This window comes from Aricia agestis, chromosome 3 (assembly GCF_905147365.1).
Source record: "Aricia agestis chromosome 3, ilAriAges1.1, whole genome shotgun sequence".
NCBI classification, from domain to species: Eukaryota; Metazoa; Arthropoda; class Insecta; order Lepidoptera; family Lycaenidae; genus Aricia; species Aricia agestis.
The window spans coordinates 1,582,515-1,603,757 of NC_056408.1; the positions used below are offsets into that span (position 1 = coordinate 1,582,515).

Here is a 21,243-nt window from a genome sequence, read left to right on the forward strand (position 1 = left end):
CTCTATACCCGAACTAGATCTCCAGAGATTGCCAAAGTTTCCGATCCAAAAAATATGTTCCAATACAGCTATATATCAGCGACACACTGTTATTAAGTTACAACGTGTCAAACTGAGGACCTAAACTTTGGCTTGGCTCGCTCAAAGTTCAGTCCCCAAACGCTGTGCTGTGAATGTGCGTTGATTGTAAGGATAAGTTTAAAGGGGTCCATAAAAATGTTGTATGGACGGATAATGTTTTGAAAGTTTGAAAATAGAAATTTGTATTTTTACTCCTTTTGATACTTACTGGAGTATATTTTGTACAGAGCTTAGAAAATCATTTAAGCAGAGTTTGAAACTAAAAAAAAGACGGGTTGTACCCCGGGAGTGCCGGTAGAAGTGAAAACTTGATTATTAACGTCGTGCATTATTTTTTTAACCCATTTTTTATGAAAATCGATTTTTTAAACTAATCGAAACCCTTACAATTTTTTTAACCCATTTTTTATGAAAATCGTTTTTTTTAATTAATCGAACAATCGATTAAAAAATATCGACAATCGAAATAATTTCGATTTCGATGTTACAACACTATTTTCCAACCGTCTTACGGTTTTTCGACCAGCACGAAAATCTGACGCGAGTTTTTACCCATCCCACAAAAGTGCTCAACGCCGCTAAAGAAGTTTTCACTTCAAAAACATTGATTTTTAAGGTAACTTTACTTGAAATATTATGACTATTTATCGTACATAATTTATATTACCTATTAAATAGTATTTAATAGGCAATATAAATTATGTACGATTGCGTTTCATAAAATAATTCATCCGTTATTGGAATATTTAATGAAATATCGATTTATTTTGTTAAAAACATACAAAATCATCATCTCTAAAGAAAAAGATCCAAATTGATGCTAAAACTTTGGCCTTTGGAAATAAATAATATGTGGCAGCTGAGAATGACAGTGTGTGCCGAAGTTCTGCACGAAAATATCGGAGCTCCAGCGCCCGAACTGTTTGAGAATCTACCGGATAATGAAGTTCCCAAGGAACCCAACACGAACCAAACTCGATATCCATATTTACCGAACAAGGGGCGTCTGATTCCGCAACATTCAAAGTTCTCGATTTAATTTATAAACTTGTTTGCTCTCTTATCGAATATGGAACTTTCGAAGTCGACCGAATTAAAGGAGCCATCGTGAGCGATAGCTCGAATTTTATATTGAAATCGATTGCGTGCGAGACGTATTGGAGATGCTATCGGAGGTAATAAAGGGAGAATTGAATGTTTTCGCCAGAGTTGCCGAAGAGTCGTTTGTTTTCGTCTGTTGGTTCATTTCCGATTACACACACAGATCCGATCGCGGTGCAATAATAAAATGGACAGCATTGTTCCTTTGATATCCAATTGTCAATTTACTCAAACTTTAGTCAAAGTCCGACGCAAGTTGAGGTGTTACAGGTGAAGTTTAAATAGGTTATAAAAATTGTGAAATACAAAAGTGTGTAGCGTCTTTAGGGGCGATTTCACCAAGGCTATGGAACGTGTTCAGTGCACACTGAACCGGTTTTAAGCGTATAAACGCGTTTATAAGACCGAATTGCATATTTTCACCAACATAAACTAAACGCGTTTACAACAAATCCGAGTTTAATCTTCTGAACGCCCAATGCCCAAAACCTTCGCGCTTCTTTACTTCATAAAACCCGTTCAAGTCCTGTCAGTTTAGTGTCATAGGGGTTGGAAAATCATAGACGACAAAAAAATTACAAAATAACAATTTTGACAGATGCGCTTGGTTAGTTTATATGTATCGTTTATTGCTATTTTGTTAATAAAATAACGCGAATAAGCTCCAAAATAACAAATACATGTAAAATAATCGCGTGACGTCACGTGAACTTAGATTTATTAATCGCGATTAAAAGAAGACTGTGACATCCATTTGATACAAAACGAGATTTGCGTCGCCGCATGAACGCGTTCAATGGGAACTAAATTTTACAAAACGAAGTTTTATGTGTTACTGTTACTGGTGAAATCTCACCTTAGTGTTTGTTCTTAGTAATTTCTGAAATTTGAATAGTTTCTAAGTGTGGAAAACTAGAGACAGAAACTGAGTTAGCAACTCTATCTAGAAAGTTCTATGAATACAAAAGTCGAAGTTATTAATTTAATAGTTTCAGATAATTACAAAATTTAAACAGCTCCTATTTAGCGTCGAAGTTCGAATCCGAAATCCCTTAAGCCGAGTTGGGTATGTACTAAATAGTGAAAGCACTAGGCACAGTAAAATGGGCTCTATTCACTGGACTTAGGGTCCGTGGTGTGGGAAGGTGGCAATTTGCAATGTTAATGTAAGGATCTCATGGTAAACTTTATTCGGTTGCGACAATTGCCCGAATAGATTTTGTCAACTAATTGTTGCCAACTAACTTTGCATCGCTTACCGGCTTTTAGCGTATTGTATTAATGGTTTTATTCTGTAGGCTTTAGTTTATTTGGTATTAAAATTTTGAGGTTAAAACGTGAAGTTAAGTATTTCTGAACTTTGACCACTGAAAATAAACTATTACTTGAAAAACATAACACAACCACTTTCGAGCATATCCGTAACATTTTAACATCAATCAAACTAAATACCTAAATTGAATATCAAATGCACATAATATGAACGCTCACGGCACAACAGCAATGAACTGTGAAATAAACATTTTAAAACAGTACAGTCACGTCCTATATGTGTGGTACAATCGTGCATTAAAGTGAACAAAACTTTTTCTAACCACTTGTGCGGATAGTAATATGGGTACTTTTACATACACTCCAAAGACATTAGTCCTGTGAGATACCATCAACACTAAGAAACTTGCGCTTTGTGAGGCTTTTAGTGACGCGGAAGTTAGGAACTACTTTATCGATATTTATGCTGTACTTTATAAAGAATTTATAACGAAAATCACAAAAATACTACTTCAAAATTAATAAAACTAGAGATCGCCCAAATCCCAATGGTCGAAATTCGACCTTACTTTCAACGACATTAGGACTACTACCTGCCTATATTTTGTAAAAAAATATTGACTTTATCATATTTTTTTCAACTCTTGTCTCGGGGACTCAGCTGATCTCAGAATGGCCGTGTAAGCATTGTCTAATAGTATCTATCATTCAATAAAAAAAACTATAATCTATTTTCAATATGTCACCTAGTTGTCAACAGACTTCAACCATAAATAAAAGAGTATAATTCGTATGTATAGGCTTGTCACTCAAAAATCTGTCATTTTTCCTAGTGTGTGTGTTGTAGTGTGTGTAATGTTTTATTTGTTAAAAAAAATTATCATAAAAGCATAATTTCAAAATAATATTAGCTCGATGTACTCCTTCACCATATAAACTATAACTGTGCAAAATTTCATTCACCTACGTTTCCCCATTTTTCGTCAAAAGGAATACAAAGTTTTTGGCTCACGTATTAATATATAGATGACTAATTCTAGAATTAATCAAAAATTACAAGAATTCACTTATTTGAAGGAGAATAATATTTTATATTAATAATAAAATTAATAGTATTAGTAAACAGATTTTGCGACAATTTCTTTGAATTACTTATTACCTACCTACTTAATTTTACTGAAATTATTGGGGGAAGTGTTCTATCTCAACTTTGGTCAGTGATTTAGAATTTATTTTGATTGATATAAAACTTCAAGGTTATGTTGTCCTCTTCTTTAACAAGATAACACAAACTCTTTCTAGAAGCTTCTTTTAGGAAGCTGAGAATTGAGCCATATATTAATTAACCTCCATTTCTTAATTATTACTCTTTACAATAATAATTTTTGACCATTTGCAGTACGTTTAATGATTCCCTGTGTCGTTTAATGATTCCCTGTGCCGTAGCTATATGGAAGTCCAATTCAGAATTTCTCCATCAAAGCCGGTCGGGCTTTTTCATGGGCGGTTTTTACTTTTTTCCACTTCACAATCAGCCGGTCACGAGTGCGGCCGAATTGGCCTTTGATGTTTAATATTATAAAAAAGTTTTTGTTTTTCATCGAGCTCCACGATCCCCATTGGAAATTGAAGAAGTTGCGTCTTTGTGTGGCAATGGTAACGTTGAATATTTTTTACTGTAGGCCAGTTTTTAATGATGTGAAAATGAGGCTGACAAAATTAAATGTAAAAAATCATGAATAGCTTCTCAGATTTAAGTATCAAGCTTACTGAATTTTAGTAAATTGCTTTAAATTATTAACAATTGACTAAAAGAATAAGTTCTCAAAGGCATACCTATTATGTACAAGTATGTATAATGTTATATAATATAATTATCACTTACACTATTAATGAAGTTGACTAATTGTAATTAAAGTAGAGGAGAATAATAATTCTAGCAAACTAAATGAATTCCAGGTGGTATTTAAGTTAGCAGAACTAGAACCAGTCGGAGCTAAAAATATTATTGTTCCGTACATTTCCATTTGGAACACGTATGGAATAGAACCTCATTTTGTAGTATTTACATTTGTCTCTGGTTAGAGCTCAACTATTCCGAAATGAAATTCCGTCACGGTATCATTTCTAAAGCGAATATTCTTCATATTGTTTGCCTATGTTCCCGAGGTACCGTGGTTTCCGAATAGGTTTGAAGTCTATTTAAGTACGTTTTTATATTGCTCTGGTATATTGTCAGATGTTTGGATCATTAACATGATTACAAAAAAAGATTATACGGCCTTGATGGTTATCCCATGATGGGCAAATACAGGATTACAAATATAAAGAGAGACAAATTCGTCTTTTGTTGTCTATGGTCAACATCGATTGTGGGTACTGTCGACAGCGCGAGCGCAATTTTAGTTTCACATGGCCTAACGTGAAGAGCTGTAAAGGGAGAAACAAAACGTACTATTTTTTACATTATCTTTTTACAATATTTTTACTTTTAATTAATCTTCTTTTATACTGCGCTTAAACAATTAACCTAAAAATCATTGCCCTGCCTGACATTAAAGTTCACATTTCCAAACATTTTTAATCTTTTATTACCGAAACGTTTTTCTCTCACAAAGTTATAGGCTGAAGTACAAACATCAAATGGACTCCGGTTTGTTTGGCCGTTCAGTTCCGAGAGCGCACTTAAAGACTTTTTCAGTTGGGAAAAAATGGCGCTGCATTTCCTATAACAAGAAATCAATACAAGAAAATGTCACTCGAACAAGGATAATTCTCCGCCTCTGGGTACTAAATATACGTACGTATGGGACCCAAGGGCGTGACGCGCGAACTTAAATAACTTTTTGTTCTGAACTATTCGCACATTATGTGAAGGATACTTTTCTTGTAAAAAAATGATATATTGCTTGAAGTATAAGCATGATTTGTTTAGCCTTTTCAGTCAACTTCAAAGTATTGATTATTCAAAGTATGAATTATTAGTAAAACCGGTAACTAGTACCTAATTTATAATTATTATAAACTAAGGAATTACTAGCAGGATGTTTATACGTGGGAGAGCCATGCTTCGGCACGAATGGGCCGGCTCGACTGGAGAAATACCACATTCTCACAGAAAACCGGCGTGAAACAGCGCTTGCGCTGTGTTTCGCCGAGTGAGTGAGTTAACCGGAGGCCCAATCCCCTACCCTATTCCCTTTCCTACCCTCCCCTATTCCCTTCCCTTCCCATCTCTACCCTCCCCTATTTCCTTATTCCCTTTTTAAGAGGCCGGCAACGCACATGCAGCTCTTCTGATGCTGCGAGTGTCCATGGGCGACGGAAGTTGCTTTCCATCAAGTGACCCGTTTACTTGTCTGCCCCCTTATTTCTTAAAAACATGTAGTTTTTTTCCAGTGTTAATATAGCAAACAACCCGCGACTTTTGTGCCTAAATTAATCGCGCTGGAATTATAAATTTTATTGCGATATATTATTCACTATAGTACGTTTATCCTAAATATATAAGTCTTTGCGTTTATCTCGCATTGTAGAGTTTAAATCGTTAAAGATTATAGAGACTTCCATATTAGGGCTAACTTTTTAATTTATCATTAATACATCATATTATGCAATTTGTTATCATGACACTGGATTTTGTACAACAGAACAAGAATACATAAATGTCTAAAAACGTATTCCTTTATTAATTCCCTGCAAGCGGAGCGAGCTAATCCAATTAGGAGCTGCATTTACAAATTGTTACAGCTATTATTCAAACTATATAAATATTTCAAATAAGAATTTCAACGGAGCTAACAAGTGTTAAAAATTATTATGTTATTTGAGTGAATAGACTCATGAGATTACGAGCTGATATTATGAAGTACTAGATGTCCCGCGCGGCTTCTCCCGCGTAAATTAGGAATTTTACAGAAACCGTACATTTTCCCATAAAAAATAGCTTATGTCCCTACTCCCTTCACTTGGTCTACTCTATATCTGTACTTAATATTGCCATAGAAATTGCTCCAGTAGTTCGTAATTTCTAATATTTCCCCCGTTTTTCCCACATTTTCCTGAGTTTCTTCGGCCGTATTAGTCTTAGCGTGATAAATGAGCTATCTAACACTGAGATAAGTTTTTAAATCGGACCTGTAGTTCCTGAGATTAACGCGTTCAAGCAAACATACTCTTCGGGTTTTATAATATTAGGTAGGTAAGGTAGGTATAGATTTTTTTTAATTATCGCTTGACAAACTCGAGTCTCGATCTAAAAGACTATGAAAAGTACCAATAACAGCGTGATTATAGGCTCATAACCATGGGACGATGCATGGTAAAATAATATGGTAGTGATGATGATGATGATGATGAATGTAATTTGCATAGTAGCATATGCTTTCCGTTCTTAAAACAACGCCGAAACTCCCAAACTTGTATCTATGAAGAATCAGGAGTTCTCCCAGCACCTTCCGAACCACGGTATACCAGGTACACCTCGGTGCAAAATCTTACTTGTTGGTAGCATCTGCTTAGAATACTTCTCACGAAACAGAAGTCACCACATGTTTCCCTATAAATTTTGAGGAGTTCCCTCGATTACTTATGGATCCTTTCACAACTTTAGTGAATATAATACCAAATTGGGATGATACCCTATATACCAAAAGAAAAATTTTGAAAATCGGTTAATAAACGGCTGAGTAATCGTTGAACATAAGAAAACGAATATAACACCTCCCCCATTTTGAAAGTCAGTTAAAATTGTAGCCTATGTGTTATTCTGATGTATAAAATATATTATTGTAAAGTTTCATTAAAATCCGTTCAGTAGTTTTTGCGTGAAAGAGTAACAAACATCCATACATCCATACATCTATACATCCAAACAAACTTTCGCCTTTATAATATTAGTAGCAGAAATGAAAATTAACTTCAAAAGCGTGGTGTTTCTCTGGAAGATTACATACGTCTACCGATAGCTATTAAAATACTAGCTAACCCGGCAAAAGTAGATAAAAATCTATTCTCAAGTCTAACGAATGTACATACAAAATTTCATTAAAATCGGTTGGGCCGTTTTGGAGGAGTTCGCGCACAAACACAGTGACACGAGAATTTTATATATTAGAAGAAGCATATTATAAATCTGTCGGTGTTCAGTGTTTGTATTGATTAAAAGCTTATATACTTGACTAAACACGTACGCTTGAAGTAAATCTTAATACAAGTCATTAACCCCTGAATGAGAGCACAGATTTAAGCAGTACAACAAAAGCTAGACGAAGCTTTAAATCAAATGTAAACTATCAAATTTAATTAACAAACGTTGTTAATGGATAGAGGCAAATCGATTTTTAGCTCCAAAACTCACTGATTAAATCTACCGACTAGTTGCTAAAGCATTAATTACTTTTCAACTACATTCACCATAATGATCGCGAAGTGATGTAGGTATATTTCACCATATAGCGCTGATAGTTCTTGCAAAATCAGATATATTGGTTTATAGGCAGATTAATAACCTACTTTATCTGGTTGGGTTATGTCAATGGTAATCGCGATCTCACATAACACGAGATATCGCTGGTCCATCAGCCTATAAATCGATTTCGTTGATAGTGCATTAGATTATTTTGCCAACCTCATAATAACATCTTATTTTTCACTCCAATCAAACCATTTCAATCAATCAACATTGTATTAAATCAACCATAATGTACTTCATTCGAATTTCGAACAATCGATAAACAATTTGAATAATATTTAGTTTATTTTCTCAACGATTGTCCTCACGATTGTAAACAATGTCGTACAGGTGTATTGCACGTAAGTTACTTTTTTACTCTATTTTGTATAACAAATTCTTAACCCTCCAGCGGCTACTTACAAATCTATGGAATTACAAATCCTAATCAGACTTTTAACTAGTCGCCAATACGCCAGAGAAAGACAAACAAACACAATATTTATTACAGTGAGGAGACTTTTATTTTAGAATTGAGTCTAAAGATTCAACAGACTAAATACAGTTTTTGTTACTTTTTGGATCGACTTAACACACTGAATGCGGACTGACAACGATTGCGAAAATAAAATGCATGTGAAACGTTCAGAATGCAACACATTTTATATTGCGTGCCATAAAACACCGGGCCGTTTGCACTCCACCCGCATTTCGAAATACTCCCGACATTCGCATACACGAAATACTCAAATAGTAAATAGTAGAGTTTGTTGCTATAGTTATAATCGTTAAATGAATAGGAAAAACAAGCGATTGCCTAAAAATAAAGACATATTTTAATACAATAACAGCTTTAAGACACTGTGAATTCGTTCTGCGTAGATTGGAACACAAACAAAAATGGATGAATCTTCGGGTAGTTGAAGAACTTCAATAAATTGGACGCCAGCTGTCATGAGTCCTGTCACCTCAGTCCACCTGTAACCAGGGCCTCTGTAAAGGCAGCCGAAACGTCGGAATGAATAAAAGTGCTCCGTGACAAAAATCCGTAAGTGTTTCAACCTATAATATCATGAGTGATACTCGCGTAAACTTAAGAAATCATTATAATAACAATTGTAAACTATGAGTACTACTCAAAATTAATCGTGTAGATACAGAGGTGGAAGTACTCTACCTGCTAAGAACTAGCATCTGCTTATGGTGATACTGATTGCGGATTGGAAAATATAATAAAAAATAGGAATTGATCTCATCTCTTGTTTAGAAAACCTGATGTTTAACGTTCATTACCCAATACTTACGATAACAGATCTGGTCGTAAAAATATCATACCAATATTTAATCTTATAAAAACTCAATTTTATACGAACACAAAGTATTGTAATAAAGCCAACGAAATATCTTCAATTTTCTGATATGTTCGACCGTCGTATAAATAAAAGGGAACAATTTACGCGCGCGCGGCGGCAGGGTTAATCAACTTAACTCAATGAAACAAACGGCATTGTTTACGTTTTTTTACGTTGTATCCGTCGATATAAGCCACCTGTGGCGGAGTAAATCATTGCCAGTGAACCGCTCCACCTAAATGGCCGGTAATATTGTGGTAATTATCGCCGCGTTGGGCGTCGCTGTAGCGCAAGATTATTTCGATGGTATGTTTTAACCCCCGACGAAAAAGAGGGTTGTAAGTTTGATATGTCCGTCTGGCTTTATGTGTTTGTGTTCATCGTATTATGTTCATGGGTAGATCAATTTTGATCTAGCTTTGCTTTAGTCTAAAACGTCCGAGGTTCCTTTGCAAATTGAAATGGAGTGGACAAAAAAAGCAAGTTAATTTTTTTAATACATATTCTTTTTTCAGATCGATACAAATATAAAATTGATACTGCACACTCGATAGATATACCTAAAAATTTCGAGGCCATTGGACCCGACGCACTCAAGACTATATCCAAATATGTAAGCGATATACAAAAAACTGCAGAATTGACCAACTCCCTAGCCAAATTCGATGTGCAAGTGTCTATGGAGAAGAAACGTAAGTCAAAACATGGCTACCTGAAGCCAACGAAGTCCAAGAAGTTTAAGGTGCCATTGAAGAAGAAAAACTTGAGGCTCTCCAGCTTCGAGATAGACTTAAGGAAGTATGCGAGCGAGAATATCGAGAAGAAGATGGCAGAACTAGAAAAAGCTTACTCTAACGCTACGACGGAGAAGAAAGTGATCTTGCAAGTGACGAAGAAGAACAAAGTCGGGAAATTCAGACCGTATCTCACCGCTGTTAAGCCAAAATACCATAAAAATGTGAAGCCTGTACCGAACAAAGAGATTGTATTAAATTAATTTAAATAATACTGCAGTGACATAATATTATAGCTAAAGTAAGAAATAATTTGAAACTAAGTGTACATAATTCGTTAAAATTGTATTTTTTTTTTACTTTTTATATTAAAGTAAATTGTTTTTATATAAGTAATATTTTTTATTTTATTTCCACATTTTTCATAAATTTCATATGTATTAATTTTGCTATATTTCCTTTAATGCTTCGGAGTATTTTGTAAATAGAAATATTTCTCTATATCCTCATTTTTTGTATTTGAGCATTTTCAAAAAAAAGGGTTCCCCCTACTTTTGGCCTGTCCCCCGTTTTTGAAGTCGAATCAAAAGTAAAATTTATATGTGGCTAATTATTATAATGCTTGATAAGTAATAAACACATCAAAACGCGATAAATTCAAACTATTAAATTCACTACACTTTGCCTAATATTTTTAAATTGATCATTTTCAACACCAAGGTGTCAGTTTTTGGCGTGTCCCCTTTCAAGATTTTCGATGTTAGAGAAGCTTTTCTTAAAAGTTTTATACTAGGGTACCTTATGTTTTAGTATCGTTTGAAAGTACTTTTATTTGCAAATCGTCGCATGTAGCTCACAATGTAAGTAGTATGTTCATATAAATGCAATTTGATTTCCAAAAATATCTTAAAAAGCGGTACCGACCGGACATCGCGTTTGTCACGGTAAATAATGCCATTTAAAAATTATAGATGACTATTTGAATTGGCTTCATCATCCTTTACATTCACTGTCTGGCATTTTTAAAAAGCTATTTTTCTAATAGATTTCGAGTAAAACGGACGCGTTTTGTGAGTGCAACGGCTGTTAAGATTTCTACTGTCTGTTTTGAGACACATTATCTACTTGATACAGGCTAGTTTACATTATTTAACTGTTTTCAGAAGATAAGCAATGTATTAATAAAACGTTATTTATATTTGATCATCAGTTGTCAAATGTTTTCGTCAGAATATAGTTTTGATTACAAAATGGGAAGAAAACGTCAAGTCAGATTTGCGACATATTGCTTCGTGACCTATAGGCTGACAAGAGAAGTCGCAAAATCGACAGCATAAAGCTAAGTCTACATGTCATTGCAAGATTTTATACTTTTAGGTTTCACAATGCCACTTACTAGCGAACAAAGATCTCAGAGGTATAGAGAAAAATTGAAAAGAGAGAATACTAAAAAAATTGAGGCCCAGGGACTACAAAATTTGCAAAAAATAAAGTCTAAGAAGAAAAAAGTTTCACAAAGAAGCGGACAAAAGAACAGTTTTCAAGGGTTGTTAAATAATAAACAATGGTAGAAACGAATTCTATAGCCATTTATTTTAACCATGTAAATTTTTGGATTCAATGTAAACCCAGCCTTATAAAATATGGTCTATCGGTTTTGCGACTGTCCCCCGTTTTGCGACAGCAAAAATATTAATTTTTACTAATTTTTAATAATAAGGATACAAATTATTCCAATGAAATATTTAAAATGGTTTTACTGTTCCGACATACAATAATCATTTTACCGATATACACGACATACATTAATCTATCGTAAAAGTAGCGGCTACTTTGGCATCAGCTGTGACAAAACAGAACTTAAATCTAGTTTAATTGGCATTATTTTCACGTAGTCGACGTGTGTGTGACGACGAGTGTTCTATTTTTCAAATAATATATTTTATAATCTTCGTAACGCAGTTAAAATATTTCGCGTCTTTCTTCATAGAGCATAAAAACTGAGGCAAAACTGACACTTTTTTCGCAGTGCCAAATTAATTTGATGATTTCTCGTAAAATAAATTAATCTGCAAGCAATCAAATATGATTTCCATAAACTATAATGTATCTTTAAAATATCTAAATCAAAATTTCATCAAAAATTTAACATTTAAAATTTAAACACGAATTACACACACACACTGTGGTACACTTAATTTTGAAAACGCTCATTTAACTAAATATAATATCTGTAGTGTCCTGTTACAGCACGTCTTATCTGATAATAATTAATAGTTGTAGCAAGTGCTTTTTATTTCATTAATATTTTTAATACCGCAAGTTTACCGGTTGAAAATTTCACCATCCTTTTTGTGGCGGACTCTCCTAAAAGCATTCATATCAGTCATGCGGTCGACGAAAAAACCAGCAATATACGGGAAACACAGACGGACAAAAAGAAAACCGAACTAGGCTGGATCTGATGCAGTTTGAAATTTATATTTCGCTCTCCTTCTTTTTCCGTTCGCGAATATTAGGTTTAACTTACGCTTTTAACGTTTTTGTGTTGCAGTTCGGTCACGTTTTAGCTCAGACTTATATTTGAAGCGCCATTTTGGGTGATATTATGATGCGAGCAATAAACTAGTTTCTGCGGCTAAAGTTTAAAGGCTTTTGACTGTGGGAGCGAAATGTTTTTATTATGAATACCAAATTGGTCTGGCTCATTTACATCTTTCCTAAAAACACACTAGTTTGACTGTGCCCTGGACGCTTCTCTTACACGTATAAAATTCGAAATACAGTACAATTAAAATTCCGAGAAAGCATTATTTAGCGCGGTAACCGAACCGTGTAACCGCGCTTATAAACCACGTGCCCGCGAGGCCGTGAGCGGGGCACGACGGGGCACAGCGGGGCATTCCGGGGCACCGGGGCCCGTATAAAGTGCCCACTTTCTATTCCCCGCACAGTCTGCTTCGTATTCAGTGGCGCCGGGAGCACGGCCACTTTCCTCCCCGAGGCGGGTAGGTGTGAAATTAAATATACTGCCATTTTTATTTCAGAATGTTCGCAATACATATTGTTCGAAAGGATTGGAAATGAGTTTACACGTACTTTAATAATTAAATATGTGTTTCATAAAATAAAAATCTTAAATATATGTATAGTATAAAAAGTATTAAATATATATCCGTTGTCTGGTACCCGTAACACAAGTCCTTGTACTTAGCACGGGGCCAGACTGACGTGGTGTGAAGCGTCCATAGATATTATTATTATTACTTTGATCGAGGTGCATTGTATTCAGGTTAAGGCTCTATCATGCCACTAACATTATAAAGTCAAAAGTTTTGAGTGTTTGTTGATTCACGCCAAAACCGCAGAACGGGTTTTTACCAGTTTGGTAGTAAATTACGTACCGTTTAAAACATAGGCTGCTTTATCTAAAAAAAAACGCTAGATTTTGATCGGGGTGGAGCCGCAGAAAAAAAGTTATATTTTATAACAGCTTCTTGTTACAAATTGTTGTATTACCGGAAATTTTTAGCACAAAAGACCTTAGATGTCATCAGTTTTTTAACGTCGAGGAAGGGTCTTGTTAGTAAACTGTCGCTGTGACCCGCGAGTGACAGGTGTAAATTGAGGGCAGGAGGGCGAAGAATTATGCAAGGGTCGACAAATTTCAACTTTCCCTGATATTTTAACCGAAATTAAAGATACAATTTTTACACTTTTTAGACTTTTCCGCTTAAATAACATAGGCCATTATAATGGTTATTGCATATTAAGTATATACTTATTATAAATCATAAAATAGATTGATTTTCAGCTTATAACGTTCTAATATATTTTTGAACTTAGCTTTATTGTTTTAAAAAGTATTGCAAATCACTACGAAAAATCATAACTTTTTTGTGAATCTCTTGCAAAAATATTTATAAGACTTAAGCTGTACGATACGATATTTAAATTTTAATAACGTTCATTATAGCAATTTTAAAAATTAAATTTTTACTTTTGGTATATAAAAAAAATAATTAAACATTATATGAAACAGTGCATATTTTATTTTTAGACTGGTAATACTGTCTTACTACTGTTCTTGTTCTTACTTCCAAATTAAATTGAAATGATATCTAGATAGATAGATAATATATTTATGACTTACGAGACAAAAAAAGTACAAGCCGGGTTTTAATTAATTTTATTTCAATGCTCTCTTACTTTAAAGTGCTATTTATACTAAAAATTAACATCCCGGATTCCTTGCACGTCGTAGAGGCAACGACCATACGATTAATCGTATAGTGTAAGCGCACTATAACATTCGGCCATGTTTGTTTTATAGATTGCATGAGTAATGAATTAAAATTAACCCCGTCGTAAATACGGCGGCAAATCGAGCGAGGTTCTGTTTGACGTTTGAAATATGTGTTATTTCGGCGCAAACAGTTGCGGTGGCGTATTTTATAATCCTGTTTTTATTGACTAATAAATATTCTGTTCGGTATCGTAAGTTGTTTTATGATTTGTCGCTCGCGACTGCACTGCCGCCTAAGAGTTATATGTTAAGGAAAAAATTAAAAAATAAGTTCGTGTCACACAAGGATGAATTTATTTGTTGTTACACATGAAACACAAGCAACAAAATAAACATGTTATTTTTAAGACACATTTTTTCATAGGAATTAAAGTGTTCAATTAGTAAGTAGGAATTATGTAGTTCACTTTTTATAAGTTTAAAAAAATCTATAAAAACTTTGAAAAGTCAATTGCTTCAAATAAATCGTACAAAAATATTATAATATATTATAATATTATAGTATGTCAGTGAAAATATGATTATATTTCCACATTCGGCTCAATATTAAATCCCCTTTACGTTTGATTGGATAAAAAAGTGGAAGGTAACCGCGAAAATGAAATTTCAATTCACCGAACATTCGAGAGATTCCTTTATTCCGTTACATAATGAAATGTCGAAATTCACACACTTGCCGCCATTATTTCAGATATTATAGATCCGAGACCCTAGACAAAGTATCCTTCGTTAAAAACGATGACTACGGCCACAGATGTGACACTGCGTGTTCTTTCTCTTTAAACTGTGAAGAGATAAAAATATATTGCAGATTCAAAAATTACCTAATTGCTAATACAAAATATTATACCTGCTAAAATAATGAAATAAGAAAGAAAATCAAATCAAAAAATCATAGTCGCCTGAAGAGGTGATGCGAAATAAAAAATTTGCTTGTTTTTCCTTAGAGAAAACCCGTACGAAACTGAATCATGTCATATTATACTCGCTGTTATAAAACTAGTCACAAAGGGCCCAGAAGGACGAAGTCAACTATTTCGCTTAACGCACAGTAATAAATTGCTGAATAAAAGTTGATATCAAATGTTATTCAAGGCACGAGCCATCTCAACAGGCTTTTAAAATTGGAGGCTGATTCTGGTAATATAAAATTTATTACGTTTTGAAAAGTGTATGCTACCAGTTCCACGGAATGTGACTAGAATATTATGTTTATCATCATCAGTTTTAATTTTAGAAATGCTGCTTTTGAATCAATTTTTTTCTTAAGTTTGTGACACTTAATAAGGACTGAAACCGCTTTGCTAATTACTAGCCCTCATTTGTCACAGAAAATACTGAAGTAACAAAAATATTTTTCTCTTATAAAATTTCCATCCCAATACTTGATTGCACCACTTTCTGATAAAGTGCCGAATAGGCTATTCAAAACTTTTTTGACAAGTTCTCCATACTAATTGACCTGTCAAGTTAAGTGATGAATAGCCTATTCATCACTTATCAGGAAGTGTTGAAACAGGCCCTATATGTAATTGGAACCTGGACTACTCTTTAGATTTATTTTCACCGCAGGAATTTAAAGAATGTCTGTATGCTGACAACGTTTCTCTCAATATTCTGTGAGTTTATGACGTGTACACTCTACAACCTGTCGGATATTGGTCGGATTATTTACTGCATGTGCTAGCTGTAGATTATTTACTGCATGTAGCTGTAGTGCCCTATACCTCGGTCTTCGACGTAAAATTCCTTCAGCGAGACACACAAATAGATGAACAAGGATTGAAACAAATTGATTTGGTTGCGAATAAAAAATTAAAAGTTGTACAGTTGTTTACAAGGTTGTATAAAGTTGATGTCCGCGGTTTATCGGCGCGCCCCGACGCCGAATTATCATTCAATGATTAAGTGTCTTCGAAACAACTTCGCTCATAAATATTTGTGACATTTTTGTTTACGATTATACCACTTTGACACAAATAAAGTTGTTTGTCTTTCATGATTGCGACTGTACCGATTTATACAGACAGTACCAACTCTTTTGGAATATAATCTATAGCAATAATTGTATAGATATTTTGCTGTGGTAGTTGCTTTTTAAGAATATAAAATTGATCATTTACATTAAAATATTTTGTAAATAACTTAACTTTTGCTTTGTAGAATATTCAAACTTAATATTCTTTTAGGTTGTTTTTGTATTATTAAATAAATAGTAAAATCACACTAGTAAAATCACTCACAGAAAACCGGAGTGAAACAGCGCTTGCGCTGTGTTTCGCCGAGTGAGAGAGTTTACCGGAGGCCCCATCCCCTACCCTCTCCTATTCCTTCCCTACCCTCCACTGTTCCCTTCCCTACCCTCCCCTATTCCCTTCCCTACCCTCCCCCGTTCCCTTCCCTAACCTCCCCTATTCCCTTCCCTACCCTTCCCTATAACCCTATTCCCTCTTAAAGGCCGGCAACGCACCTGCAGCTCTTCTGATGCTGCGAGTGTCCATGAGCGAAGGAAGTTGCTTTCCGTCAGGTGACCCGTATGCTCGTTTGCGCCCTTTATTTCATAAAAAAAGAATACTCAAGCTGCATCAGAATCAAAATATCTGACGACCCTAAGATATTTGAATGTAATGAGAAACAAACCCAATTTTTTTCAACAACAAAAACAAAATTTGCACATAACCCAAGACAAATTGAGGAGTAATCATGTGACCAAGTCAATTATAAGGAGCCACAATCGGCTGACGTCTATGTCATTACAGCAGGAACCGAATTCCCTGATTGTACTTTGAGGAAGCAACACTTAAGCCGTTGACAAGGACTCGTTTAACTTTTGCGATTAACTTTTCCTTTTTTCACATTTTTCTTTCGCTTTTAAGAATTTCATCTGAGATCCCGTTGAAGTTGAAAGTCAATTAAGTGTTCTATTCAAGTTCCCCAACCCATAGATTGGAACTTTTTAGGAATCCTTTGTTGGTCTTCTATATTATGCCCTATTGAATGCCTGGAGTTAGATACGGTGCTTGAATTATAAGTCTAATGAAAACTTTAACTTGTCTATGGAAAACTAAGAAAAACCTCTGTTTTTCTTCAGGTTTCATTACAGTAATTGTAAAACCACAAAATAATAATGTACGCATTCACCTAAGAAAAATAAAAATTAATAATTTTTCCAAGCTATCGTTACGAGTTACGACGTATAAAATATTAGGAGCTCGCAATATTTTTCATACATAATAATATATTGCCTTTGGGCTTAAACGCTTAACGTTTTGTGCCACAGATGTATAAAACTGACTTAAGACAAATTGTTCTATCGAAAATTGCTTTCCCGTCTCGAAAGGGTAAATTTTCATTTTTATAATGGAGCAAACTCCCAAGGGCTCCAATTACTGTCCAATTACTGTCGATAGCTTAAAATAATAGCTTTTTTAATTTCATCCTCGAATCTGTATGTTAATTTCCTAAAATCAATTACGACATAAAAATCTGCCGGAATCGCGTCAGTATATTTTTGGTGATTTAATTTTAATATCCGCAATCTTGACGTTTATGTTTAATGATAATAGCAAAAACATATAATAAAATATCTATGGATGCTTCACACCACGTCAGTCTGGCCCCGTGCTAAGTACCTAAAGGACTTGTGTTACAGGTACCAGACAACGGAAATATATTTAATACTTTTATACTATACATATATTTAAGATTTTTATTATATCATACACATATTTAATACACATCCAGACCCGGGAACATTGAAAACTTTTTGTTCCGTCGGCGGGATTCGAACCCGCGACCCCCGGCTTGAGCTACCAACGCACAGTGTTTTAGAAATCCCCAAAATCGGACATGACTAAGTAATGCAATGAGTCGATGGCGTCTTATATTTCAAATGCAAGAGTAGAATTCCCGTGTGCGCATTTTACTTCGTTTTTGAGAAAATCAATTTTTAAATTAGTCATTTTTTGATTCCCTGAAAACGAAATTATTTTATTTAAATTAATTACGAGGGTTTGTAAACTTGCTACCCAGTTGATTAGATTGATCATTAAGAGACACAAATTTTGTACTTTATTTCATTCCTACAATTGAAGTAGTTCCTAAGATTTTAATGTTTTTAAATATTTATATTTTTTTTTCTGCTTTCCTATATGATTTCCGCACCTTCTGTCCAAACTGAAAAATACTTTGGTATAGTCTTTACACTACAATATTTTTATTTTTTGTGTCTTTTGAGTCTCATACCAGAGATTTACGAATTTCTAATTTTTATTCGCGCCTTAAAAATTTTAACACTGTGCAACGCGCTCACATATTATTATTTATTATACAGGCGGAGAGTAAATTATCCATACTAATATTATAAATGCGAAAGTGTACTGTCTGTCTGTAACCTCTTCACGCCCAAACCACGGAACCGATTCTGCTAAAATTTGGTATAAAGGTATAAATGGTATAAAGGACATAGGATACCATTCATCCCGGAAAATGTACGGTTCCCTTGCGATAATCGAATTTTGACCCGACGGAATTGCGGGCGTTATCTAATAATTAGTATGAAATAAAGTGACTCAGCTGATATTTACGCTATCAGCAAAGTGTTTGTGAGTTTGCGCGCACTCACTCGGTGCAGAAAACATGAAACCCAATTACGCTAAGTGTTTATTATTCTAATTAGTATGTACAATCCACGAGACACAAACTGTCTAGACAAATTTAATCACCGAGAGTATCTTTATTCTCATCTTCACTGTTGTAAACGACTCCACGTTTAAACAGTCTACGTGCAATCTGATGAGATAGTTGCATTACATTTTTAAAGTGCGGCTTGTGAATCAAGTCTGTGTTTAGACTTCAGGCTATCTAATATCTATTACTATCGTCTTACTCTCTACTCTGCACTATCGCCTACTATTTATTATCTACCTTTCCACTACAGTCTTACTATAATATTATGCTTATTACAATCGTCTTCCATGTCTACTTCTGTCCTCAACTTCAGAGATGAGAAGCCTTCTAAAAGATTACATTGTTAGTTATAATAGCTACTTTATAGGAAGTCTCAGTAAATAAAATACCCACTGAGCATAAAAATGTTGCCTGTTGCAGTTTCATTCGTTAGGAATAACTTATGATAACATTATCATGAGTAACTTGAAAACTTTTTTAAGCGTAATGGTAAAATTCTTACTTGAATTAGTTTGAATGCAATTGTGAGTTTTCCCAAGTGGAATAATTATTTTATAATATACATAGCCGATCTGTACTTTAGTTCTAGTTTTTGCAATAAAGTTACGAAGAGTAGTCTGGTTTCTCGTCTAACAAAATCTCGTCCATCCTAGTAGGACGAGACGTGAGTTTTGTTTTTATGAATTTGACGGCATTCGCCAATTTCCAATAATTACAAATAATCAATAACTATATTACCCTGTAGAAACAATTTAATATGGATCTGCATCCGCGGTGATAATGTGAGCGGCGCTAACGACCCGCTTGTCCCCGGCGCATTGTCTCCCGTGAGATCAGTGTGGACATGCCTTAACATTGAAATGAAATGATGTTTATTTGGATAAATGATCAATAATACTCCCACACCGGTTACGGTGACGGTGGCCAGTTTCATTGAAACCAGGCCAGTTACGCAGGAGTCATTTAATAGTGCCCAAGTGTGTGCGCAGCTGTGCACAAACTCTCTATTCCTTTACTCTCATAACCCAGTTCCTACCGGGGACAGAAGACCAACACGACTGGTGAGAGATCACTGATCAGGCGCAGGACCCATTTTTACATGCCCATCCAACGCATGGATCATCAGCTTACTTGTCAGACAATCAGGTGATCAGCCTGCATTGTCCTAGTCAAACTTGGAAATAACATGTTCCCAACGCGGGAATCGAACCCACGACCTCCGTGTCAAGAGCCATGCTCTAAACCACTGAACCACGGAGAAGTCAACAAAAATTTTTTTTTGGATAAAATATGTTTATTAACAACAAAATATGTTACAGTTCAGTAGGCCGAATATTTTGTAGCAGCTGACGATTATTATCTGACTGCAAGTGTTTAACTAGTGTTTAATTAGCACTTGGGAACTTGGACTGATCAATTAGTGTTTAACTAGCACTTGGGAAGTAAACATTTGAAGAGAAAATTGCGTTAAGAGTCCGTATACGAAATTTTGCCGAAATTTTTAATTAAACGACAGAAATAATCCATATAGATAAAATTCTATCCAATTCGAGAAAATATAAAAAAAAAAAACAAATTTTGCCAAAAAACACGATTCAAAACAACCTAAATCTCATATTATATTACTCACCGCAAGGCTAATGTGAGATTTAGGTTGTTTTGAATCGTGTTTTTTGGCACAATTTGCTTTTCTTTTTTTTTTTCTTTTTTCTCGAATTGGATAGAATTTTATCTATAGATTATTTCTGTCGTTTTCTTTTTATGAATTACAGCTCCAAGTTGCCGAAATTAACAGCAATTCTTTGCCCATTTTCTCTAAAATTTTGCCGAGTTACATATTTTTTTACTCAACTATTTCATATTAAGTGGTAAAAAGTAATTCCAACATTATATAGATGACTTTCTCAACAGTACATGGTATTTTTTCATACCGTTGAGACGTCAATACAATCCATAAACATGTGATATTCTAAACCTTTTACAGCAAAAATCACAAAACTGTCGAGGGTTTGAGTTGGATTATTTAAAAATACTTAAAAAAAAAAAAACAAAAATCTAGCTCCAACATTAGATTATAATTGAAATGATCTTACATGTTGTGCATTAAAACTATATTTTAACTGTATTTTAACTGTTAAATCACGTCTGTTAATCAGCGAAATCGGCAAAATTTCGTATACGGACTCTTAACTCATGAAATTCATAATAATGATACTTGTGCCTGTAGATACCATATCTAATCCATACTAATATTAT

The 21,243-nt window shown here is 34.4% G+C and overlaps 1 protein-coding gene across 1 annotated transcript; it reads left to right on the forward strand.

Moving 5' to 3' along the window:
- The first annotated feature begins 9,452 nt into the window (after positions 1-9,452).
- LOC121725230 lies at positions 9,453-10,333 on the forward strand. Its single transcript, XM_042112079.1, has 2 exons — positions 9,453-9,564; positions 9,774-10,333. Exons 1-2 carry the CDS (start codon positions 9,498-9,500, stop codon positions 10,253-10,255), a joined length of 549 nt encoding a protein of 182 aa, XP_041968013.1. The 5' UTR covers positions 9,453-9,497; the 3' UTR covers positions 10,256-10,333.
- Positions 10,334-21,243: the final 10,910 nt, after the last annotated feature.